The sequence below is a fragment of the Alosa pseudoharengus genome, unplaced genomic scaffold (assembly GCF_046254945.1).
Source record: "Alosa pseudoharengus isolate Yale_2024_CS ecotype anadromous, Long Island Sound unplaced genomic scaffold, YU_APseudo_1.1 YU_APseudo_1.1_scf_13, whole genome shotgun sequence".
In the NCBI taxonomy this organism is placed as follows: domain Eukaryota; kingdom Metazoa; phylum Chordata; class Actinopteri; order Clupeiformes; family Clupeidae; genus Alosa; species Alosa pseudoharengus.
In genome coordinates, this window is record NW_027468598.1 from 4,108,172 (window position 1) to 4,135,194 (window position 27,023).

At 38.6% G+C, this 27,023-nt stretch overlaps 1 protein-coding gene across 1 annotated transcript in view; it reads right to left on the reverse strand.

The window, feature by feature from the left end:
* The window catches only part of map4k1 (mitogen-activated protein kinase kinase kinase kinase 1), a 58,762-nt gene that overhangs the window by 25,412 nt on the left and 6,327 nt on the right, over positions 1-27,023 (reverse strand). Inside the window, exons 6-27 of the mRNA XM_076281844.1 lie at positions 26,753-26,800; positions 26,516-26,558; positions 26,355-26,427; positions 26,078-26,209; positions 25,795-25,857; positions 25,617-25,698; positions 25,300-25,416; positions 25,095-25,176; positions 24,916-24,974; positions 24,771-24,832; positions 24,634-24,678; positions 24,502-24,522; positions 24,264-24,309; positions 18,058-18,220; positions 17,844-17,944; positions 17,507-17,548; positions 17,316-17,394; positions 17,152-17,228; positions 16,970-17,030; positions 16,735-16,837; positions 16,552-16,610; positions 10,363-10,466 (exon numbers count right to left, since the gene is read on the reverse strand). Coding sequence (XP_076137959.1) covers positions 10,363-10,466; positions 16,552-16,610; positions 16,735-16,837; positions 16,970-17,030; positions 17,152-17,228; positions 17,316-17,394; positions 17,507-17,548; positions 17,844-17,944; positions 18,058-18,220; positions 24,264-24,309; positions 24,502-24,522; positions 24,634-24,678; positions 24,771-24,832; positions 24,916-24,974; positions 25,095-25,176; positions 25,300-25,416; positions 25,617-25,698; positions 25,795-25,857; positions 26,078-26,209; positions 26,355-26,427; positions 26,516-26,558; positions 26,753-26,800 — 1,662 coding nt within the window. The remainder of the gene's footprint in view (positions 1-10,362; positions 10,467-16,551; positions 16,611-16,734; positions 16,838-16,969; positions 17,031-17,151; positions 17,229-17,315; positions 17,395-17,506; positions 17,549-17,843; positions 17,945-18,057; positions 18,221-24,263; positions 24,310-24,501; positions 24,523-24,633; positions 24,679-24,770; positions 24,833-24,915; positions 24,975-25,094; positions 25,177-25,299; positions 25,417-25,616; positions 25,699-25,794; positions 25,858-26,077; positions 26,210-26,354; positions 26,428-26,515; positions 26,559-26,752; positions 26,801-27,023) is intronic.

Here is a 27,023-nt window from a genome sequence, read left to right on the forward strand (position 1 = left end):
AAAAATAGCTAAGTCAACTAAGTTAAGTAACTTGGTTAACATTATTATCTTTGATAACATAGTTAGCATAACTGCTAGCAAACATTAGAGCCATTCCAACTGTCAGTTATCGTCAATTATCTACCTAAATAATTTAACCATTTAAATTATCCACCCATTTAACCGTTCAATCATTCCAACTATATTAAACCTTATCTACCAAATAAATCATTTAACTATATAAACTATCCACCTATTTAACTGTTCAGTCATTCCAACTATATTAAACCTCATCTACCTAGCAACCAATATAGTTTGTTTTTATTCTGTATGATATTTTACATCATATTTTTTGCATTTTCATGCACTGTATTTCCTTCAGGAAATGCTTTTCTAGTTCTTATTATTTTTCTTCTTCTAACGCAGTTAATGCAGCTTCAACCGTTTAACGTAGAAACTTCATTCAAACTGCGTTGCGTAGGTCTTACTTAGGACATGTGGGCTTTGTATTTTTCATCTTTGTAACTTTTATACTTTTTAAACTATTAATTAAAAACTACTCAAAATTTCCCCATAGACTTAACATGGGCTGATGACATCACAATGGACTAATTAACTTGATTTGCACCTGTATCATCTTCCAGCTGCTCATCTAGGCCCCATCAAAGAATCAGTCCAACTGATTGCACCTGTATCAACTGCTTTCTACTGAACTAGACCAACTCTCTCTGTGTCTCTCCATTCTACAAGGATATAAGACACATTTCATCCAACTTTCTATCCATTCATCCTCTTCAAACCATTACCTCATCCACCCATTAAACTATCCATCAACATTCATTAAACAATCTGCCTATCAACATCCATTCAACTGTCTGTCTATCAACATCCATTACACTATCTACATTTAACTTTTAAACTATATACTCTGTCTCAGGCTTTAAGCATACAATATGTCTCTATTAAGACTGCCGTTAAGCAATTAGAATCCTAGGCCAGGTGGCCAGGCCACCTGCACCCTATCAGTTTCTCAAGCTAACCTTTTACACTATCCACCTATTTGACTGTTCAGTCAGTCCAACTATATTAAACCTCATCTACCTAGTTCAGTCATTCCAACTATATTAAACCTCATCTACCTAGCAAATAATTTAACCTTTTACACTATCCACCTATTTAACCGTTCAGTCATTCCAACTATATTAAACCTCATCTACCTAGTTCAGTCATTCCAACTATATTAAACCTCATCTACCTAGTTGTCATTCCAACTATATTAAACCTCATCTACCTAGCAAATAATTTAACCATTTGAATCCTATGGCAGGTGTTCAGGCCACCTGGATCTCAACTGCCAGTCCCAGGCTTTAAGCATACAAACTGGCCCTATTAAGACTACACATCCTGTTCAACTACTTCCTCTGCCAAAAACTGTTTCAAAATAAAATTCCTCACTACAATATTTCACTGTTAAACAATTTAACCCTTTAAACTACTGAACTTTTTAACTGTTAAGCCATTGTAACTGTTACTTGTCATCAACTATGACTCCTACCCACTGTAGCTAGTTAGCTAAGTTAGCTAAGTAACTTGGTTAGCATTGTTAGCATGTTAGCATGCTAGTTAGCATTTTTAGCAAAACTATTAAAAACGATTAGCTAAGTTAGCTAAGTCACATGGTTAGCATAGTTAGCATGCTAGCATGCTAGTTAGCATTTTTAGCAAAACTACTAAAAATGATTAGCTAAGTTAGCTAAGTCACATGGTTAGCATAGTTAGCATGCTAACATGTTAGCATGCTAGTTAGCATTTTTTATAAAACTGCTAAAAATGATTAGCTATGTTAGCTAAGTCACATGGTTAATATAGTTAGCATGCTAGCATGTTAACATGCTAGTTAACATTTTTAGCAAAACTATTAAAAATGATTAAATAAGTTAGCTAAGTAATATGGTTAGCATAGTTAGCATGCTAGCATGTTAGCATGCTAGTTAACATTTTTAGCAAAACTGCTAAAAATAATTAGCTAAGTTAGCTAAGTCACATGGTTAGCATAGTTAGCATGCTAGCATGTTAACATGCTAGTTAGCATTTTTAGCAAAACTGCTAAAAATGATTAACTAAGTTAGCTAAGTCACATGGTTAGCATAGTTAGCATAACTATTAAAAATGATTAGTGAAGTTAGCTAAGTCTCATGGTTAATATAATTAGCATATTAGCATGCTAATTAGCATAGTTATTATAACTAATACAAATGATAAGCTAGGTTAGCTAAGTCATATGGTTAGCATAGTTAACATTTTAACATTGTTAGCATGCTAGTTAGCATAGTAACTTGGTTATCATTATTATCTTTGTAAACATAGTTAGCATAACTACTAGCAAACATTGGAGCCATTCCAACTGTTAGTTATCGTCAACTATCTGCCTAAATAATTTAACCATTTCAATTATCAACCTATTTAACTGTTCAGTCATTCCAACTATATTAAACCTTATCGACCAAGCAAATCATTTAACCATATAAACTCATCATATTTTTGCATTTTCATGCACTGTATTTCCTTCAGGAAATGCTTTTCTAGTTCTTATTAGAGTGCATGAAAATGCACTCTACTGTTCTTCCTAGGCTTCTTCTTCTTATTACAGTGCATGAAAATGCACTGTACTGTTCTTCCTAGGCTTCTTCTTCTTCTTCTTCTTCTTCTTATTCTTATTATTTTTCTTCTTCTAACGCAGTTAATGCAGCTTCAACCGTTTAACGTAGAAACTTCATTCAAACTATGTTGCGTAGGTCTTACTTAGGACATGTGGGCTATGTATTTTTCATCTTTGTAACTTTTATACTATTTAAACTATTAATTAAAAACTACTCAAAATTTCCCCATAGACTTAACATGGGCTGATGACATCACAATGGACTAATTAACTTGATTTGCACCTGGTATCATCTTCCAGCTGCTCATCTAGGCCCCATCAAAGAATCAGTTCAACTGATTGCACCTGTATCAACTGCTTTCTACTGAACTAGACCAACTCTCTCTGTCTCTCCATTCTACAAGGATATAAGACACATTTCCTCCAACTTTCTATCCATTCATCCTCTTCAAACCATTCACCCATTAAACTATCCGTCAACATCCATTAAACAATCTGCCTATCAACATCCAGTCTATCAACATCCATTACACTATCTACATTTAACTTTTAAACTATATACTCTGTCTCAGGCTTTAAGCATACAATATGGCTCTATTAAGACTGCCGTTAAGCAATTAGAATCCTAGGCCAGGTGGCCAGGCCACCTGCACCCTATCAGTTTCTCAGGCTAACCTTTTACACTATCCACCTATTTGACTGTTCAGTCAGTCCAACTATATTAAACCTCATCTACCTAGTTCAGTCATTCCAACTATATTAAACCTCATCTACCTAGCAAATAATTTAACCTTTTACACTATCCACCTATTTAACCGTTCAGTCATTCCAACTATATTAAACCTCATCTACCTAGTTCAGTCATTCCAACTATATTAAACCTCATCTACCTAGTTGTCATTCCAACTATATTAAACCTCATCTACCTAGCAAATAATTTAACCATTTGAATCCTATGGCAGGTATTCAGGCCACCTGGATCTCAACTGCCAGTCTCAGGCTTTAAGCATACAAACTGGCCCTATTAAGACTACACATCCTGTTCAACTGCTTCCTCTGCCAAAAACTGTTTCAAAATAAAAGTCCTCACTACAATATTTCACTGTTAAAAAATTTAACCCTTTAAAGTACTGAACTTTTTAACTGTTTAGCCATTGTAACTGTTACTTGTCATCAACTATGACTCCTACCCACTGTAGCTAGTTAGCTAAGTCACATGGTTAACATAGTTAGCATGCTAGCATGTTAACATGCTAGTTAGCATTTTTAGCAAAACTGTTAAAAATTATTAGCTAAGTTAGCTAAGTCACATGGTTAGCATAGTTAGCATGCTAGCATGTTAGCATGCTAGTTAGCATTTTTAGCAAAACTGTTAAAAAATATTAGCTAAGTTAGCTAAGTCACATGGTTAACATAGTTAGTATTGCTAACATGATAGTTAGCATAACTACTAAAAATGAAAACATTAGCTAAGTTAACTAAGTTAAGTATTATCCACCTATTTAACCGTTCAATCATTCCAACTATATTAAACCTTATCTACCAAGCAAATCATTTAACCATATAAACTATCCACCTATTTAACTGTTCAGTCACTCCAACTATATTAAACCTCATCTACCTAGCAACCAATATAGTTTGTTTTTACTCTGTATGATATTTTACATCATATTTTTTGCATTTTCATGCACTGTATTTCCTTCAGGAAATGCTTTTCTAGTTCTTCTAACACACTTAATGCAGCTTCAACCGTTTAACGTAGAAACTTCATTCAAACTGCGTTGCGTAGGTCTTGCTTATGACATGTGGGCTATGTATTTTTCATCTTTGTAACTTTTATACTTTTTAAACTATTAATTAAAAACTACTCAAAATTTCCCCATAGACTTAACATGGGCTGATGACATCACAATGGACTAATTAACTTGATTTGCACCTGGTATCATCTTCCAGCTGCTCATCTAGGCCCCATCAAAGAATAATCAGTTCAACTGATTGCACCTGTATCAACTGCTTTCTACTGAACTAGACCAACTCTCTCTGTCTCTCCATTCTACAAGGATATAAGACACATTTCCTCCAACTTTCTATCCATTCATCCTCTTCAAACCATTCACTCATCCACCCATTAAACTATCCATCAACATCCATTAAACAATCTGCCTATCAACATCCATTCAGCTTTCTGTCTATCAACATCCATTACACTATCTACATTTAACTTTTAAACTATATACTCTGTCTCATGCTTTAAGCATACAATATGGCTCTATTAAGACTGCAGTTAAGCAATTAGAATCCTATGGCAGGTGTTCGGGCCAGCTGCATCAACTGCCAGTCTCAGGCTTTAAGCATACAAACTGGCCCTATTAAGACTACACATCCTGTTCAACTGCTTCCTCTGCCAAAACCTGTTTTAAAATAAAAGTCCTCACTATAATATTTCACTGTTAAACAATTTAACCCTTTAAACTACTGAACTTTTCAACTGTTCAGCCATTGTAACTGTTACTTGTCATCAACTATGACTCCTACCCACTGTAGTTAGTTAGCTAAGTTAGCTAAGTAACATTGTTAGCATAGTTAGCATGTTAGCATGCTAGTTAGCATTTTTAGCAAAACTGTTAAAAACGATTAGCTAAGTTAGCTAAGTCACATGGTTAGCATAGTTAGCATGCTAGCATGTTATCATGCTAGTTAGCATTTTTAGCAAAACTGCTAAAAACGATTAGCTAAGTTAGCTAAGTCACATGGTTAGCATAATTAGCATGCTAGCATGCTAGCATGCTAGTTAGCATTTTAGCAAAACTGCTAAAAATGATTAGCTAAGTTAGCTAAGTCACATGGTTAACATAGTTAGCATGCTAGCATGTTACCATGCTAGTTAGCATAGTTAGCAAAACTGCTAAAAATGATTAGCTAGGTTAGCTAAGTCACATGGTTAACATACTAAAAATGAAAACATTAGCTAAGTTAACTAGGTTAAGTATTATCCACCTATTTAACCGTTCAATCATTCCAACTATATTAAACCTTATCTACCAAGCAAATCATTTAACCATATAATCTATCCACCTATTTAACTGTTCAATCCCTCCAACTATATTAAACCTCATATACCTAGCAACCAATATAGTTTGTTTTTACTCTGTATGATATTTTACATCATATTTTTTGCATTTTCATGCACTGTATTTCCTTCAGGAAATGCTTTTCTAGTTATTTTTCTTCTTCTAACGCAGTTAATGCAGCTTCAACCGTTTAACGTAGAAACTTCATTCAAACTGCGTTGCGTAGGTCTTACTTATGACATGTGGGCTTTGTATTTTTCATCTTTGTAACTTTTATACTTTTTAAACTATTAATTAAAAACTGCTCAAAATGTCCCCATAGACTTAACATGGGCTGATGACATCACAATGGACTAATTAACTTGATTTGCACCTGGTATCATCTTCCAGCTGCTCATCTAGGCCCCATCAAAGAATCAGTTCAACTGATTGCACCTGTATCAACTGCTTTCTACTGAACTAGACCAACTCTCTCTGTGTTTCTCCATTCTACAAGGATATAAGACATTTCATCCAACTTTCTATCCATTCATCCTCTTCAAACCATTCACTCATCCACCCATTGAACTATCCATCAACATCCATTAAACAATCTGCCTATCAACATCCATTCAACTTTCTGTCTATCAACATCCATTACACTATCTACATTTAACTTTTAAACTATATACTCTGTCTCAGGCTTTAAGCATACAATATGGCTCTATTAAGACTGCCGTTAAGCAATTAGAATCCTAGGCCAGGTGGCCAGGCCACCTGCACCCTATCAGTTTCTCAGGCTAACCTTTTAAACTATCCAGCTATTTGACTGTTCAGTCAGTCCAACTATATTAAACCTCATCTACCTAGTTCAGTCATTCCAACTATATTAAATCTCATCTACCTAGCAAATAATTTAACCTTTTACACTATCCACCTATTTAACCGTTCAGTCATTCCAACTATATTAAACCTCATCTACCTAGTTCAGTCATTCCTATATTAAACCTCATCTACCTAGTTCAGTCATTCCAACTATATTAAACCTCATCTACCTAGCAAATAATTTAACCATTTGAATCCTATGGCAGGTGTTCGGGCCACCTGCATCAACTGCCAGTCTCAGGCTTTAAGCATACAAACTGGCCCTATTAAGACTACACATCCTGTTCAACTGCTTCCTCTGCCAAAAACTGTTTCAAAATAAAAGTCCTCACTACAATATTTCACTGTTAAACAATTTAACCCTTTAAACTACTGAACTTTTTAACTGTTCAGCCATTGTAACTGTTACTTGTCATCAACTATGACTCCTACCCACTGTAGCTAGTTAGCATGGTTAGCATAGTTAGCATGCTAGCATGCTAGTTAGCATTTTTAGCAAAACTGCTAAAAATGATTAGCTAAGCTAGCTAAGTCACATGGTTAGCATAGTTAGCATGTTAGCATGCTAGTTAGCATTTTTAGCAAAACTGCTAAAAATGATTAGCTAAGTTAGCTAAGTCACATGGTTAGCATAGTTAGTATGCTAGCATGTTAGCATGCTAGTTAACATTTTTAGCAAAACTGCTAAAAATGATTAGTTAGGTTAGCTAAGTCACATGGTTAACATAGTTAGCATGTTAGCATTGCTAACATGCTAGTTAGCATAACTACTAAAAATGAAAACATTAGCTAAGTTAACTAAGTTAAGTATTATCCACCTATTTAACCGTTCAATCATTCCAACTATATTAAACCTTATCTACCAAGCAAATCATTTAACCATATAAACTATCCACCTATTTAACTGTTCAGTCACTCCAACTATATTAAACCTCATCTACCTAGTAACCAATATAGTTTGTTTTTACTCTGTATGATATTTTACATCATATTTTTTGCATTTTCATGCACTGTATTTCCTTCAGGAAATGCTTTTCTAGTTGCAATTGTAATCCCTTACTTTACTCGTTACTTGAAAAAAGTAATTGGATTACAGTAACGCGTTACTTCTAACGCGTTACTGCCCATCACTGCTTCCCATGCAGTCAAAATGAATGGGAGTCTTCAGAACAGGCTTGTCATAGTGTTACCCTGACATGACAGTGCGTAAAGTAGCCTATAATGTGAATGACTTGTTATTTTATCAAGGATTTCTTTCTTTTTGCAAAAAATAAAGTACAATAGGCATTAATTAGTAGGCCAGATAGCAGCATGTTGGAATTATGTGCCAAATTGTGTTTTTTATTACAATGATAAAATTGTAGGCAACAGGCCGATGTGCGTTTTATTTGAAGACTGAGTTTGCTGCTGATATTCTGGGGATAGGCTACAACATAGCCAATGTAGGGGGTTCACCCTTTATTACAACATCCCGTTATTACGACAACCCTCTTTATTACGACATCCCGTTATTACGACATGCCTCTATTTAGACATGCCCCTACTCCGATTTTTTTAGTACCGCTAACCGGGGGGTTCAACATCCAATAGATTATAATAAGCAGGGTAGCCAGTTTATTAAAATGAAATATATGACATCAGCCTAATAACAAAGGCTATTGTCAAAAATGAATCTGAACAGAGCTAATTGTCAAATATTTTACGTGCACAACTGAACATCGCACAACTGAAAAAACTGAAAGTTAACACAAAACAGCTGTCACATCTCGGCTAAGTCTACTGGAGATAGTCCCAAAGTGGCCTATTGGTCTCTTTCTGGGCATTTTTTTCCCGTTTTCCACGCAGTTGATGGACGATGCCCAGCCTTGAGCCATGATTTTACGAATGGCTTAGGGTTGAACTGGACCAGGGGAGGCGCATTGATGCTCAGAAAAAGAAGCGCATTTAAGCTGCGCTCCCTTAAACGATTTCTGGCTTTGTCATCAATGTCTTTAAGCACAAAGAATCCTCTCTCGCATTCTGCCGAAGTAGGTAAAAACGTGTTGCCTGCGATGACGAGTTTCTTCAGGTAGGAACCTTCCCTTGCCCCTTGCATTTTAAAGTCCTGATACTCGACATACATTCCTTTTAACTTTTTTCCACTGCTGCTAATTGCTCAATCGCTAACAACGCTCTAGCAAAATTAATAACAACTCGATTCAGAGGAGGGTGAGATCGAACAGGACAGGGGGCTATTATGCGGAGCAGTGCCCCTGCAGTCTGGGGGGGAAATACACATTGCAACCAACGGGGAAAATGTAGATTATCATAGTTACGGGTTGGCAACTTGACAATGAATGAGTGGGCCCCCTTTGACAGTGATTTCGAGCAGAACTAGTAGTGCCCTGGCCAGAACTAAGGGGACGGGGCATTACCGGGCCCTATGGTAATTGGAACACTGACCTTAGGCCTACTTCGCAGAAGTCCACTCCGTTGAAAAGTCCTGGCTACGCCACTGTTAATGACCTCGTGTCTGAATGGCAGGACGTTTGAAAAAAAGGTCAAGTGTCGCTACTCCGACAATGGAGAAAAAAATGTTGCAGTAGTGGGACGCTTGAAAATTAATGTTAATGCCGCCACTTCGACAATTAGACGCCAATGTCTTAAGTAGCGGCATGTCGGAATAGCCGCATGTAACCCCAATGTAGGACTTTAGCCTTTTAATATATTTTCTGCATTGGATCAGTCTTTCTAGAACAGGCAAGAGCTTTCTAGCCTCACGTCAGCAGCGCCGCATCAAACAAACAAATTGGTCAAAAAACTTTGGTGCGGATGGATTAGAAGTTATGCAGTTATGGTTGAAATAATAGCCCATCCGCGCATCTCTATTGTGTGTGCCTCTCTCTCTCTCACTGAGAGGGGATGGGGAGGCTGAGGGGTCGATCAAGCATGGATTCTAAACTCTGTGGTGGATAGGATCTACAATTAGGTGTTGATTAAGTGCTATTGCGCCACACATTGTAGTTCTCCTGTTTATTCGCTTGGAAAATCGCCACTTTTCATTACACATTTTTATCAACTACTCGTGCAACTGTATTTAAGTAGGGAAAACGTGGATGTATTTCATTACTGCTATCTTCCTCCCTCTACGGCTACGTCTGAGCCCGCTAGCATAGCAACATGCTAACACATTCGCGCCGCCCGCCAGAGCGTTTGAGTGCACTTACCGACACGGGAGAGGTATGACTCAACTCGTGAAAGTTAAGGTAAGAACATACTGTATATTAATACTGACATTGGGTGGCGTGTTCCTTGAACGACAACAACTAGACAACACCCAGCACATCTAGACAAGCCAGCACACAGCTAGATTGCTGATTGCTATGGTTCCAGCTTGATTCAGATTACTATGGGTGGTCCTATATTAAATGTAAACAGTTACAATGTAAACCATGTGCTTTTGTAATTGGCCAGTGCTCTATGATCATTTCCTTTCTATGGTCATTACAGGCAAGAAAATGAACAGTCCACTTTGAAAAGCATGGCCCCTAGTCAAATCGACAAATCTTTGTTTCAAAGGAATCAAGGAAAAAATGATTTCTTGTGGCAAGACCCCTTAAAGGAACATGGCAACTTTTTGGCTTCTTCCCTCTACCTTAGACAATGTTAGCCTAGCTTAGCATAATTAATTGGAAGTGGGTTAGTCCAGATAACCTATAGCTCAAAGGGACAGTAAAGAAGCACATTTTTCAAAAGGTTAGCATGTTCTTTTAAATGAAGCTCATTAAAAGAGGCAAGAGATCCACTGACCTTGATGAGCATGAACTTGTGCATGGGTTCATACCACTGCAGCAACACCACACTGGAATCCAACGCACCACACAGAAATACACAATCTCGTAGCTGGTTTCTGGCTGAAGACAAAGTATAGCACAACATGCCTTATATTTTTCATATGCAAGTTTAGTGAGGATAGGAGCAGGCTTCACTCGATGTGTCTACTTTTATACTTTAAGAGTGCTGGCCTAGAATACGTAAAGTAAAGTAGGAGAGAGTCCCCACTATGCATATACACTTTTATTTGCACAGACGCGTGCCTTCTTCAGTGTGCACTTCAGTCTGCACACTGAAGAAGGCACGCCCCGAAACGCGTCATATGCAAGTTTTAAATGTGATGGTCTTACAAGGCATCTGTGATGAGAATGAGTGAAGTCATTCTACTGTATGAGTCAGGTGCCTTTTTCACTATAATATTTTCAAAAGCATATTTCTTTTCAATTTATCCACAGCATTAAAGACATGATCACCTCCAAACCATAAAAAGTGATAAAATGGTTCTAGTTATCCAATTATGGTCAAGTTAATGACTTAGAATTAACATTTGCAATGATAGTGTTACAAATGTAATGAAAAAACATTATTCCTATCTAATTTGCGTGATGGGCAGCGGGGTGCTGGATAAAGCTTGACGGACCACCTCATAGTAATGAAAAACCATTAAATAAACTAGGGCTGGGATAAACTATTATTTTTTAAACGATTAATCTAGCGATTATTTTTTCGATGCATCGATTAATCTAACGATTGATTTTTTCAGTCCGATTTGATTCGATTCGATTATCGATTATCTCCCCATTAATTCACTAATAGCAACTTCTACATGTTTATTTACATATCTGAATGAAAAAACATGAATTCTTTAACATTGCAATATATCATCCCCTTAGAATTATAGGGTTCTATCTGCGTTCTGAGTAGTTCTGAGATATTGAGCTTCAAAGTCTTAGAATTCCATAGAGTTATACTGCTAAGTGGAACAAACCTCTTCAGATATAATGTCCAAAAATGCATACAACTACAAGAAACACTTCACCTCATCTTCTTAAGGTGTCACAGAATAAGAATGTGTAAATATGTAAATAACTCAATTTTGACAAAAATGTCAGATAGAACCTTATAATTCTAAGGGGATGATATGTTTATTCCTTTTAAGATTACAAAATAAAAGACTATACAAGTGCAAAGTAATGCATTCTTAGTCAGACGTAGCATTCAATAAAGTTCAGTAGTGTATGTCTAATTGAGTGCCTGTCATTTTAAGACGTTCATGTGGGAATCCTTGGAATTAACATTAACATGCACAGTATGGTTAAAAGGCTGCTGATGTGTGGATGCAATTCATAACGTAGTTAGTTCAAATAACGGTTCGTAATTCTCTTTTGGAAAAGCACTTTTAAGTCTTGGAAAACACTTTTCCATTTACATCGGTATTTTGCAAACATTCAGAGTCAATAAAATGAGCCCTGCATGAATAACGAAAACAAGCAGCTGCAAGTAAGCATGCTAAACTTGCTTGATTGCATACTGTAACTTAACTTAGTTTAGTCTCCTCAATGTATGCTGTGATAAGACCTTAACAGAGTTCACTTTAACTTTAATGCAGCAGTTTTGAAATTTGCGCAGCATGGTCACGATGCTATAAGCGGATTTAATAGCAATTTAGCCCACTGTGTTCTATGCAGTGCTTCTATGTGGCAACAACAATACTTTAACAATCGTGAATATTTTGTTAAATGCACATGCAGAGGAGGAGCAGCGGGCTCGTTACGAGAGAGAGCGGGCGGGGTGAGGAAAGGCTGTGTGAGTAAAAAGTGGCTCAATGATATTATTTTATCTTATCTTTAATTTAAATAGTAGGCCTACAACATAGAACATCAACGTGTGATGGCCGGTTTTGATTTCGTGGTGCCCAGCCACAGATTAGTCAACGTATGGAAAACACTGAAGGTGTAAGATTAAAAATATTTAGCAGCACACATTATGCTTGATGAATCGACGCTCATATTTTGCGTCAACGTTTTTTTTGCGTCGACGTCATCGATTACGTCGACGCATTGTCTCAGCCCTAAAATAAACAATGTAAAAGAATGTCAGAATTTTTCTGCTTGGTTTCTTGAGTGCTCTACAGGCAGACATTACCAAAAAATATTTTTGTGTTTTCATTTCAAGTAACAGTATGCTATATACAGGCAAAACAAGTAAATGTGATGGGGTGGTAAGTCAAACCAAGGGATGCAAAAAAATCATTATCAAAAAACATGATTTGATTCTGAATAAATATATCTAATGTCATCAGGATATTTGTAATTCTGAAAGTAACAAAAGTTTGATACGAATATAACATTTACAGTATGTGGTGATATTTTAGATGTAAATGTCATGTCGGCAGTGTTGCCACAGTTACCTTGAAAAAGTAATCTGATTACTGATTACTCCTTTAAAAAGTAACTTAGTTACTTTACTGATTACTTGATTTTAAAAGTAACTAAGTTAGATTACAAGTTACTTTATTAGTTACTTTCAGCAGCTGCCGACAACACCCCCACCGCCTCAACATAAAAATGATAACCGGTTTTACCAATACTCACTATACTGGAAGTGCATTTTAACAGTAATGTCAACAATGTATAGCAGACATCCCAACCTAACCTACTTAAATACTGAAATTCAGATGTTTGTTCAATAATGTCTAGTCAGTACACCAAATAAGGAAGACCTATTGATAGAGACTACGTTTACATGAAGCAGGGTATTTTCCTAAACGAATATCTGGCCATCTACGTTTGCAAATAAAACTGCATGTACACGAGACCGTTTTTTTTTTTTTAAATGTGTTTACACGAACCCGTGTACATACATGCTGTCATGAGCACGCCAAACCACAGTGGCAGTCTAACGATAGCCTCAAGCTCACATTAACCAATCAGAACCCTGAAAAGTTGCATGTGAGAACATGTAAATGTAAACATTGGTCGCACATTTGGTGTACTTCTGTCGCATACTGTGACGTTGGCTGCCCAAAACTCCGTTTACCACAGTTTAGAACCAAACGCATAAACTGAGTTTTCCAAAAACACTTTGGCCGGAGTTTTTTTGGATAACCGTTTCACGGGGCGAATTGTGTCTAAATGAAAGGCTCAAACGTAGGGAAATGTCTTCGTTTATAAAAATAAAAATGCTTGTGCAAACGGGGTAAGAAATTGTAATAGTAAAATATGTAGATTTTGGTAGTTTGGCCTTTTCATGTAGCCTTGGCAACTAGCCATCTAGTATAGGCCTGAGTAATATGCAAATGAAATTACACTTGTTAAACTCACCTCAACAAGTCTTTTGCAATCATTTAACCCGCCGTGAGCAATGCTAAAGTCACTGTTACAAACAGTGCAGTGTGCAAGACTATCATTATGTTTTACTCTTATGAGCCAATTGGGTACACTTTTGTGTAGTCTGATGTGAAATGGGTCTTAAAAGTTCCTTTTTGAGGGGCACTGACTCTCCTGTTCCTAGATACACTGACTGAACTGATTAATTAAGTTCGGGAGAAAAGAGATATAAGCCCACCTACACTGAAAACTGATTGGTTGATTTAGCAAAACAGACCAGGATGCTCTCTGTCTTGGATGCGCTTCAGGCACACACGCACCACTCCTCTCTCTCTCCCTCTCCGTTGTGTGCGCGTTAAACTCACACGCGTTAGATGCACACGCGATTTGAAGTCCAGTCAGTCTTGCGTGCTCTTGTTTGCTCTAGGTTCTGGGAGATTTTATGTAATTTGCGGGCATCAGGAAGCCACTATCAATATGTGGGAGACTCCCAAAACTTCGGGAGACTTGGGATGTCTAGCTAGACAGCACTTTGTCGTCAGCACAGAATGTACAATGTACCTTAATGTTGTCATGTTTAGCTGACACAAACTCAAAATAATGACTGTATAGATAAAACGTGCATCTCTCTCCTCCCTCCATTGTTGTTTACGTTTGTGTCGCTGCGTGGTTTTACACGTGAGTTGTCCTCATGCTAAAAACGTGAGCATAGCCTACATGACGTTAATCCCCGAGACAAGAAGAAAGCAAAGAATATATATTTTTACTAAGGAAAATGACAAAAATAGTAACGCACAGTGATTTAGATAAGTAACTTTAATCTGATTACTGGTTTGTAAATAGTAGCGTGTTAGATTACTCGTTACCGAAAAAAGTGGTCAAAATAGACTAACGCGTTACTTAGTAACGCGTTACTGGCATCACTGCATGTCGGTCAACCCGGACACATGGAAATGGCCTTGCACTTGTGAAAAATGGTTAAAAATAGTGTGATACTCTTTAACAATACTATTTTCGTGTGTCTTCATGTTAACAAGAACCCTTGAATTATTAGCATTAGGCTTAAGAAACACATGTTTTCTCAAGTTTGTGCCTTTCATCAAATGTTGTGGATGCAAAAGGCACCCGTTTCAAGAATGACCATGGAAATGTATTGTTATGTTGATGATATTGTTAGATCATGCTTCAACATCAAAAAATGTAAACTCTCTCAACGGTTTTATGAATACAACAGCTATGTTAAACAGGCCCAATTTATTCTTTTGTGTAGAATCGAAGGTGTAGCCCCGCAGAGACCTCTGCGTCACTGTGTACCCCCCTCCAAGGCCTAAGCTGTTGCCAGACGTGCACCTCCTCAAAATTGTAACTTTGTGTTGAGGTGACTGTGATTGGTCAACTTGCCCTGTGTGTTGATAGAACCAGTGTGCTTTAGTAGCCTACTTACAGTATGGCATAGGATCATGCTAGTTTGCTGACAGAAGCTTTGCAAATAAATTCATATTTTTGGGTTATCCGATTGTTCCCTGAAGTTAAAAATCCGATTGTGTCTATTATTTTATGAATAGAACTGAAATATATGATGATCTAAAACTCATGAAAACGCACAATCTGGACATTTTATCACAACTAGGCTTTTGATAAGTATAAGTGGATATATACTCTTTTGATCCTGTGAGGGTCTCTGGTCTCTGCATTTATCCCAATCCGTAAATTAGTGAAACACACTCAGCACACAGTGAAAACACAGTGATGTGAAGCACACACTAATGCCGACGCAGTGAGCTGCCTGCAACAGCAGTGGCGCTCAGGGAGCAGTGAGGGGTTAGGTGCCTTGCTCAAGGGCACTTCAGCCGTGCCTACTGGTCGGGGTTCGAACCGGCAACCATCCGGTTACAAGTCCGAAGTGCTAACCAGTAGGCCACGGCTGCCCCAGATGCCCCTGATGGTTGCCGCTTTGGGTCGAATCAGTGACACATGCACGTCAGGTCAAAAAACCAGGCCATTTATTTTCGTGGGTTTAGCACTAAGTGGCAGTCTCGCCAGGTCTCGCTTCCTAGAAACTTTACAGGCAACACTTCTCAGGTCAAACAGCGCATATTTCATAGAAGGCGCTATATCTCCATTTCTTAAAAAAAAAACAGGGATTTTGATGAAAACTAGCCACTGTTTAGCCTGGGATTTCTCAGGAACAGAGGCATGTAGAAATAAACATAAACAACCTGTAGCTATAACATAGAATACGCTGTGGCTCTACAAAAATTGTCAACAATTGGCACTCTGGGCCAAAGCTTCCAAATACAGCACAGCATTCAAGTGAGACAAAAAAAGATTCATGAAAGACAGTGAAGCTGTTTCTGACCTTGATGAAAAATCTGTGTCTTTTGTAAAGCGATTCCTTCACAGAGAAGTGAAGGAAAGAAGAGGGCACAATTTCCACATCTAACGTCCATTGAAGATTTTAAATCAACACTTGGCCAGCAAGCAGTACTTTGTTGGCAGTTGTGGGAAGTTTTCTTGCTAAAATAATATAAGCTAGCTTGCAGACACCACACAAATAACCTCAGATGTATTTTCTGGTCACAATAACGAGGTTGTTGGAATATACTGTCTATTTCTCGATAACCTTTACGTCTAAGCAAGAGAAGGCCAATAATGTTTATATTTAAACACAGCAGTCTATGGAGTTTATCACTCTAATGACTCACAGACACATGTATTCTTACACTTGAGACATGTATATTGTAGTGAAATGACTAAGATTTTAAAGTTATTTCAAAATGAGTTTATCATCCTGAGATTAGTTGAATAAAAGGTGAAGAAGTCTATCAAGTCTCACCGACAGTACATGTTTGACATCCCTTGGTGTCTGGTATTTTAGTAGTTATTAAACATTTCCTATGAAAAAAAGAAATAGATCTAATTAATATACATAAGATGGGGTAGTTAGAATTTAGGATATCTTATGGCCCACAATAGTTTAGGACTTGTAGGAGTAAGTTGATATTGTTGTTGGAATTACCTTGGAAGCAGTCTGTGTGTAGGTAAGGCAACCATGCGATGGTCTTTCCTAGCTTGCTCATACAACTCTTTCAGAGAATGGGAATGTATCTGAGCTGACTTCCCTGAAGTTAAAAATAGAAACACACACACACACACACAAATTAATTCACACACACCCTACACATATTCATACTGTTTTCATCATGGAATTATCATCAAGATTGATGCATGAAAATAACTGTTCACGTCCTTACCTGATATTGACATAAGCACATTACTTATGGTATAGACCCAAGTGCATTTCCCTGGGTAAAGCTAGTGCAGGAGAGGTGGGATTAGGACAGAATACAGAGATTAAAAAAACAAAAAAACATTATAAATCATTGATAGCTTTCATAATACTCAACAACATAGAAAAACAATCTGGCATGCTTACTAGCTCCATTGTGGCTTCAGCCCCATTGAGATTAAGCATGAAAATTCCAGCATCAGCTCCAAATATGAGATGCTGATCTGAAAAAATGTCAGTGCAAAGGTGTTGGTTGGTGTACAACATGAAATGTTATGTGACTTCTAGGGATATCTGTATAAGTTGCATACCCTTAGTTGTTGGATGCTCCCATGTGGTTGAGCAGTTTATCTTCAAAGGGCATCCATTAAATACTTTTCTAAATATAATCTGCAGAAAAAGAGGACTAATGTTCAAATGAGGGCACAAAAAGTTCACTGCTTGATCCATCATCACCAGTTATGTGGATATTAAAATAATAATAATAATAATACAATCTTACTGGAGGCTTTCTTGATACAGGGCTAGCACATTCACCTGGTTCCTTGAAGAAAAAATATGTATCTTTACTGATGCGCTATTACATGTCCAGCTTACTCCAGTCATTCTAGTTCATGGAAGCATACTTATCCCTATTTCTGCTAAACAAATCATACCCATGTCTTTCAACATGTCTTAACACAATATGGAGAATATCTTCAAAGCAAAATTTACCTAAGCTTTGCATTTTCAGTCTGTAACATCTAACCAGTTCCCTTACAGTTCATAACAAGATGAATCTGTCTGAGCAATTCAAATGTGTTTCACTCTGACAATTCTGTCTTATTTGCTTTCTGCACCTGTTTAGGGTGCCGTTTCCTCCTGTCTTTCTTTGGAGGCAGCTCTGGTGGTTGGGGTTCAGCTGGACTTTCTGTTCTATATCCTTTAAAAGATGAAGGATCTGCAAATGGAAATCAGAGAACACAGTGGCACTGTTATCTGACCTTTTTTCAACCTCTTATGGCAGCCTTGCTGTGGTGTTTGCTGTAATCCTTTTGCGATGTAGGGTTTTACCTGAGTTGGTGTTTCTTGTAGAGCGTGGCCGTGGGGTTGGGCGTGTGTGGGTTCCACTAGCGGTGCGGTACAGGGGAGGGACAGGGGGAAGGAGGGTGTGCTGTGAGCGACTGTGATCATCCTCGCTAACCACACTCTCCTCTGAACTTGTGCGAACCTTGGGCTGTGTGGATACAAGATTACATTGTTGCCACGTGAATTATCATAATAAGGGCAGTGCAGTGAGGGGTTTTTGAGGGGTTACGGTAACAGTAAACCTGTAAATCAAATTGATTACATGAGACAGCAATGTATGAATAACAATATAAACTGTTATAGGAGAGAATACAATAGAAATATATGTACATTTTGAATTTGATGCCAGCAACACGTCTCAAAAAAGTTTGGACAGGGGCATGTTTACTACTGTGTTGCTTCACCTCATTCTGAACATTCTGTAAATGTTTAGGAACTGAGGAGACCAGTTGCTGGAGTTTTGAAATTGAAATGTTGTCCCATTCCTGCCCGATATAGGATTTCAGCTGCTCAGCAGTCTGGGGTCCTCTTAATCATGTTTTTAATTCCATAATGCACCCAATTTGACAGGTCTGGACTGCAGACGCTATTTTAGCACCTGGACTATTCTTCTATGGAGCCACGCTGTAATAGCTCATTACAGCGTGGCTCCATACAGAGCTCATTTTGTAATAATAATATTAATAACTTGGTTTTATATAGTGCCTTTCAAGTAACCCAAGGTCGCTTTACAAAAGGAGATAGGGCAGGGGAATAGAAGGGAGAAGAGAGGAGTAGGTAGAAGTGGGGTTGGGGGGCAGAGTGGTTAAGGACCATAGGCCTCAGTGAATAAATGTGATTTTAGGTGCTTTTTGAACGTAGCCAGTGTGTCTTAATGAGCGCTGTCTCCGTGCTGTGGTGGGGTCGAAAGCCAGATTGGAGGGGTTCATAGAGGTTATGGTGGGACATGTGGTGTTGAAGTTGGGCAGCCACTGCTTTTTCCAGGATCTTGCTGAGGAAGGGTAGGTTGGAGATTGGGCGGTAATTTCCAGGATCGTCAGGGTCCAGGCTGGGTTTTTTGAGGGTGGGAATGACCACAGCCGTTTTAAAACTAGATGGCACCACACCAGATGTGAGAGGTGTTAATAATGTCGGTCATGGTGGATTTAGCTTTTGACACAAGATCCATGACCTGGTCATTACTGAGTGGTGAGAATGAGGAGAGAGAGCACTGATGTGGATGAGCAGAAGAGGTGGAGTTGCAGTCCTTCAGGTGAAAGGCAGGTGGACATGGGGCGCCTGTCTGACGGAGCTGCAGGTGGATGTCGTCCACTTTCTGCTGGAAGAAAGTTTGGAACTTGCAGCAGAGTTCTGCAGCATCTGATGGTTGCGGTGGATCTGCAGGGCGGAGGAGACGGTTTACAGTTGAGAAGAGCTGCTTTGGTTGATTCTGGTGTTTACTGATGAGAGCGGAGTAGTACAGAGTTTTAGCCCTGGAGAAAGCCTTTTTGTAATTCCCCACATGATCTTTGTAGGCCTCTTGATGTACAACCAGTCCAGATTTTTTGTACAGCCTTTCAAGCCGGCGCCCAGCTGCCTTCAGATGGCGGAGCTCAGGAGTGAACCAAGGCGCGGGCTGGCTGAAAGTGACGGACCGAGTCTTCAGGGGGGCTACAGCATCCAGACTGTGAGAGAGAACTTTGTTGTAGTGCTCAGTAAGGGCATCCACAGAGTAGCTGGAGGGGTGGGAGGCAAGATGTTCTGCCAGAATGCTCGACAGTACAGGTGTGGATACGCGCTTGATGTTCCTGAACGTGATTATTCGATTCACACGCAGTCTGGGTGGGGGCTCAGGTACCGAGAAGAGGATGGCAAGGTGATCTGAGACATTTTGGCATTATTTTCCTGAAATATCCAAGGTCTTCCCTGAAAAAGACATCATCTGGATGGCTCTGTTATCAAATGTATTGTATGTTAAACAATGTTGTAGGCCCGTTGTGGCCTAAATACACTTCATACAAGCAAGGATACGGAAATCTGTCTGATAAATAGAGAGAGAAAATTGTTATAGATCTTATGAGATCAGTTATATGTTATGTAAATTATAAGAGCTGTATTATAAGAACTTAAATTTGGCTAAATTCTCCCTGTGACAGGATAGTTAACTTCCTCTTGGTCCTTGAGGGCTGTAGCCAGGACCTTTTGACCGCTCTCTAACCAGATTGACAAACCAACTTGTGCAAATACAGCTCTAAAGTCTTTATTGTAACCACATTATAAAGTGCGAGCAGAGGGAACAGGGAAATTAGAGAAAAGGGACTCGGAGGTAGAGAGAGCCTCTGAGGCAGTCCACCCTTGTTAGCCCCAGACCCCAGAATAGGGAATTTGATTTTCGATAGGGAGAGCCTCCCAGTCGAGTCAGCCCTTTCATACATCCTAAACCCATCGAAAATGGGCCCTCGCATTAGACACGTACAGTGAAAGTTGCTTCCTCTTTTTGTGCTGTGACACACACACACAGGAGTAGTGATCTCAACTGTGTTATGGGAGCCCGGTAGACACCAGAGTGGACACAAAACGCAACAATTAACAGTCAGTGATGGTGACTTCTATTTTGTGCTATAGCCTATGCTTTACAGAAGATTACAGAAGCTAGGTTTAGCTGTGACAATATTCTGGGTAATATTCTAACAGCTAATGATATTTTACACAGTAAAATCCTCATTTGAAAGCCTGGTCACCAGTTGCCAGTTTGTATAGTTATTTTGCCTACTTAGACTCTGCATAATGAAAAAGCTTTGTATGTCCCCTTTCTTCTTCTTGGGTGGCATAGCTGATCTACAAATCACAAAAAGGGGCAAACATGTACATGCTGAAGGGCAAATGGAATATCAAAATGTTTTACTCTGGCCTTTTATGGGGTATGTATTGGCAGACAGCCCTGGTAACTTACTGTTGTCACACGCGCTCCCTTGACTGCCAGTGCAAAGTAGCCTGTGCTTTGGGGCAATTCCACGGAAAATTGACTTTTTGTCACATCCATAACGCCAGTGAAATGCCTTGTGCATTTTTTTGTGCATTTTTTCTCATGTACATTCTTCAGCCAAAAATAGCAAATGCTCAAATTTCATGTAATCATTCACATCATACCATACCATCACATTTTATTGGCGTTATGGATGTTACAAAAAACATAATTTTCCATGGAATTGCCCTTTGACACTCCGTGCGTGTAGCGTGCATGTCCAATAACCCTTCCCCCTCCCCTTTGTTTTTTAGCCAATCAAATGACGACGTTTCTTGTACTGTCATGCTGGCTGTCGGAATGATCAGCAGCACAAATGAGTTCGCTAAAATATTGGTGGGGACAGTTTTGTCATCTTAAAATGTTGATTAGGACTAGTCCTTAGCGTCCCACCTAAAACCTACGCTCATGGGTTATCAGAGGTTCACCTGAGCCCATGTAATGATTTTCTTTACAGAAACAGAGGGGTATTTCACAAAGGCAGAATTAAGACATCCAAGATAAGTGATAAAGCGAGGTTTGACATAGCGTTGTCTGGTCATCCTAGCTCAACTCATTTCACTAACGCCAATCCAGGATCAGTAGGAGCAACTATGTCAAGCCAGGTGTAAGTATTTCAGGATGTGTGCGCGTTCTCGTTTCTGCCCCAAAGAACTCACGGTTGGAATAAAAAAGACGCGGAAAATAGCGTCATTCTCACAAAGTGAACAGCCGCTTTTGATATAGACTAACAATGAAGTAAAGTTGTCCTTTTTGGAATGGGGAATCATGGCTATTTCTGTAAAACATTTATGACTTGTTTATGACACGTTCATGACAGTGTCATGTCACTCTTATGTCGATACTGTCAAGTAAAGTAACCGTATAGTGTTTCATTATTTGCCCACAGGTAATGAAGTAATGAGTAATGAACACCTCCACATCTTTACTTCTGACAGACTCTGCCTCTCTGGGATGCTGTTTTTATACCCAATCATGATGTCAGTTGACCTAATTAGTTGTGAAATGTTCCTCCTTTTGTTGTATTTATCATTACATAACTTTTTTGAGACTTTTTTTTAAAAAGGTTCTCGACTGTTGTAGAAAGAAATGGCTGATCTTTAATGCAATATCTACTGTACATTGCCCATTATCAGCAACCATTCATCCAATGTTCCAAAGGCAATTATGTAAGCACATATTATAATCTGAAAACTGTCCCTGATTAAAAAAAAGCAATGCAACTGATCTCAGTTGGTATTCTGTCTATAATGGAGTGGAATGTACATTTTTAAGTGACCCCAAACTTTTGACCGGTAGTGTGGGCACATGTTACCCCGCTGCTCATCCAGCACTGGCTACCTATGGCGGCCCGCATCAAATTCAAGTCTCTAACGCTTGCCTACAAAGTAGTCACCTACTTGAATGCCCTCATACAGGCATATGCTACCTCCAGACCGTTGCGCTCCTCAGACGAACGACGTCTAGCTCTGCCACCGGTACGCTCAAGCTGATCCAAACTTTTCTCATCTGTTGTTCCTCGTTGGTGGAACGCACTACCAGTTCCTACTAGAGCAGGGACATCCCTCTCCATCTTCAAAAAACTCCTGAAGACCCAGCTCTTCAGAGAACATCTCCTCTCGCAGCACTACTTACAACTAGTCTTGCTGATACTAGCACTTACCACCTGACTAGAACTGACACTTGACTCTTTAAAAACTGCACTCACTGATGCACTTTTTAAATTGTCCTAGAATTGTTGAGAGAATTGCTTTAAAAAGCTTAAACTGTTTACCATGTTGTTAGTCGCTTTGGTTAAAAATGCATCAGCCAAATGTAATGTAATGTAATGTAATGTAATGTACTAGATTATTTCAAATCAAATTTCAGAAGATATGCAGCGGGCCTGAGGCAACACAATGTTTTCTTCAGAAATATATAGCTAATATAAACTGAAATAAATGCTACAGCAGAAGTGCATGCACAAAATGTACACACATTATAAAGAGCATAATATACAAAAAATACTCCATAGCCTATATTCATTATCTTTAAGTTCAGTTAAAAATAAAGAACTTTTCATATTGAGAAATATGCACAAGTGCATGTGCAAAATGTAGCCTAGGCCTACAGCACATTTCAATGAAGTGCATAAGTGAGTGACAATGTCATGAATTAGAAACCAAATATTAAAATTGTCCAGAGTTTAAAATTAATTTGTATTTTAACAACAAAAAAGATGTGCAAAAAGGGGCCCCAGCCGTGGGGTAAAATGCCTCCAAAGCTGCTTGTTTCAAACAAAGCCCCTCATGCATTAATAGTAAAATCAAAAGTAAACAACTAAAGTAAACAATTGTGGTGCCATAAAATATAATCAATAAATTGATTACAAGCTGTATTATATTTGATCAATATATTGACTATAGCTAACCTTCTATGTAAGATAGCTATCTGATGCTAACCTGAAGTAGTTTTTGAAAAGTAAGTTGAAATATTTTGATTTAACCAGAGCCCGTCTACGGAGAGCCTCCCCACTCTCTATTAATCCCATACAAACCGAATTTGGCTGCAGTTCACCAGAGTTCACCTAGATGGCGATCGCGGGCGAGTCCAAAATACATGGGGTCCTATGGAGCTACATGGCTACATTTATTGTTTTCACCTATTTAACAACTGAAACCCTGAGATTTTATTTTATTTTTCGCAAAATGGATATGGATTATCAATCAAAAGTGAAATAATCCGGGAGTCATGTCCTTTCGTTTTCTTACAGGTTGGGTCGTTGTTGCCCATAACACGCTAGCATTGATGCTATGCTATGCTATGATCACGCTAATGAATGACATCATTGACACGTTTGAAAGGCTTTTTAGAACAATTAAGTGACTTTAAAAAATATAATACTCAACCAAGTGTATTGTCTTTGCCTCCCCTTTCGAATACAATATTCAAATTACTTGAAAAGAAATTATATCCCGAGAAAAGTGGATTTTGAGGGGTACAGCTCCATAGACCTCCATTCATTCTGGACTCGCCCGTGAGCGCCCCTAGATGCAGTACCACACCGGAAGAGTTCCGAGAGTGAAGGTTCTCCCCTTACTAGACATTCTCTGATTTAACCTAGTGAGACTAGATTTAGTGAAAAACAATGGATGAACAACGGATGTATAGGCCTACATGATGTTAGAGATACATTTGTTTCAATTACCTTTGGAGGAAGTGGAGGAGGAGTATTACTATCTGGAACAGTCTCACTGTAGAAGTAGAGGAGGAGGAAACACGGTCTCAGATTGTAAACTTTACTCCATATTATTAATGAAAGATTTTGCTTATAAAACATTGCATCAGCAATGTTTTATCAGTCATGTAGTTTGAATATAAACATTGTCATAGTCATATGGTTTGCCCATTTCCTGTTGTTACAGCAAAGTGCGAGGAAGACTTACCTGCTGCTGGAGTTCAGGGGTCTGTCAAATAGGAAAGATGAGAAAGACATTAAACATGTGCGAATGTTGCGACTGTGTTGAATGTTACCATCTGGATCCCATAAAAATGCTTTAGGTGTGTTTTATCCTTACATGTCTACATCATCATAGTCATCATCTGACCCAACATTCTCATTTCTAGAGGAGAGAAGAAGAGACATAACTTCACTTAAATGGACATGTTCAAACAGTGTTTCTCTATGGCCTTGTATATGGCATGAAGATGTTACCTCACTGTCCACTTTTTGTCTGGTTCAGGACATGCTATCCATCGACAACCCTCTGACCGTAACTAAAAACAACATAATTTGTAGTTGGATCTGGTACAGGAATGCATAGGAGTGCCGTGTAATTTAGTACAATATTGTTTCTTACTGTTGTATCTGGGGAGTCTGTCTTTATTTTCAGTGGTCTCTGTGTGTAGATCTGCTGCACTAAAAACACCACAACATTCACACTTCAACACTTAAGAAAGGTCAAAGCTAATACGGAAAAGCGGTGAGTAACACATCCGCCAGACAAATGCACAAAAAAAGATAGAAGAAGAAACTCACAACTGATGTCAGAATTTGTCCTCTCTGCCTGATTGTGTCGGTTAATGGAATGGATTCTTCTGAGTGAACTCGGAACATGTATCTGAAAAATGTAATTGTTTATCGTTTTTTATAATGTAAGTCGTTTTTGGATAAAAGTGTCTGCTAAGTAACCATAACATAATATAATATAATCTAATACTAAAATATCACTGGGGAAGAGCACCTCCATGTCCTCCTCTTCTGTTAGTAAACAGTCCTTCAGCTTTTCTGGATGCTGTAGCTTCTCTAGTAAGTCCAGGGTAAGTTCCTGCCTCAGGCCCGGTTGGATCACAAACTGGTGCTACATGGGCACATAAATATATTGTAGTGTGTGCAGATGTTGATATTGTTGATTGTGAATTGTGTAACAGCAAAGCTTTGTAAAAGCTGGTTGACACTGATTTAACACCGAAAGCAAAGAGCGGGACATTTACACTGAGACACAACCACACAAAACCAAACACATTTCTTGGGTTTATTGTGGTAATTGACTAATCTTACTGTGAGCATTTTTGTTGCGCTCGGCCTCTTCTTTGGGTTTCTGATAAGCATGGCTTTCACAAAATTGTAAAACATGGGAGACCTATGCCAAACACACACCAAGAGAAAATTCCAATTAATAACACAATGCAGTCTCTTTCAGTAGACTTCTACAATTTGTATTTGTTTTGGTCCTCACCATTTGGTCTTATCCTTGAGCTTTGGAGGCTGGTATCCACTCTTAGACATAAGAAAGAGCACTCTAAAGTGAAGGAATGAGAATAGATGTAGACATGAGTAAAGTAATGGGTTCAAAAGTCTATAGGGGTCAGCTGAGGAATGTGCATATAAGTACACACATAATAATTCACATGCACACTAATCACGCATGTACTCATGGACACAAAACTCAACAACTGTGTTTTCATAGTCAAACACACACACATACAGTGCACAGATACACTTTTAGAGGGAAAATGTACCGTAGAGGGTGGACATCAAACAATGGTGGCTGTAATTCTGCCAGCTCAATGGCAGTGATACCAACTGACCAGATATCACAAAGTTCATTGTAGCCACCCTTAATCTCCACTGCTGCCACCTCTGGTGCCATCCTGTGGGGTGCAGTCAATAAAACAGACACTCAGTCATTCACCAACTCTGCTGCAAGAGACCCACCACATGCTGTGTAGGTACACTACAATCAAGGTCAGTGTCAGAGTTGGAAATGGTTTACAGTCAGTGTAGCCTTCATCTCACCAATAGGGAGTCCCAATGAATGACATGCGGCGGGCAAATGTGGCTGTGATCTGTGCAGCAATGCCAAAATCAGCTGCACACAAGGAAAAAGACAAGCAGAGTTCAGCATACATTTGTTGTGCCTACACACACACAGACACACACACACACACACACATTACCTAGTTTGACCTCTCCTTGGTCATTCAAAAGGATGTTTGCACCCTGGAAAGACAGAGCACATGATGTAATGTAAAAGAAAGTCATTCGGTCTCAATTATATAACCAAATGGACAGGACCAAAGGGAAATATATGAGCATGTACTAAAGTTGTAATGTTAGGTAAGTGTCAATGATCCTGCCTTTGCATAAACAACATTTGATGAATGTCAGCAATACAGTTTTCCTTGTCAACACACCTTTATATCTCGGTGAATCTTTTTCTGTCCATGCAAATAATCAAGGCCCTATTGGTAAAACATTAAATGACAGCGATGATTAAATGACAAATAACCTTTTTACACATGTCTGTCAAAGTAATTTTCTTGTTTACTGCATGTCAAAGCAAAGGGTGCCATGGCAGAGTTCTGTAAAACAACAATACCAGAAAAAAAACTGACTTCTTGAATGTGCATTTCTGTCACTAAGTCACTAAGTTGAGAAATGTCTTTTTGATATCTTATGAGTGAA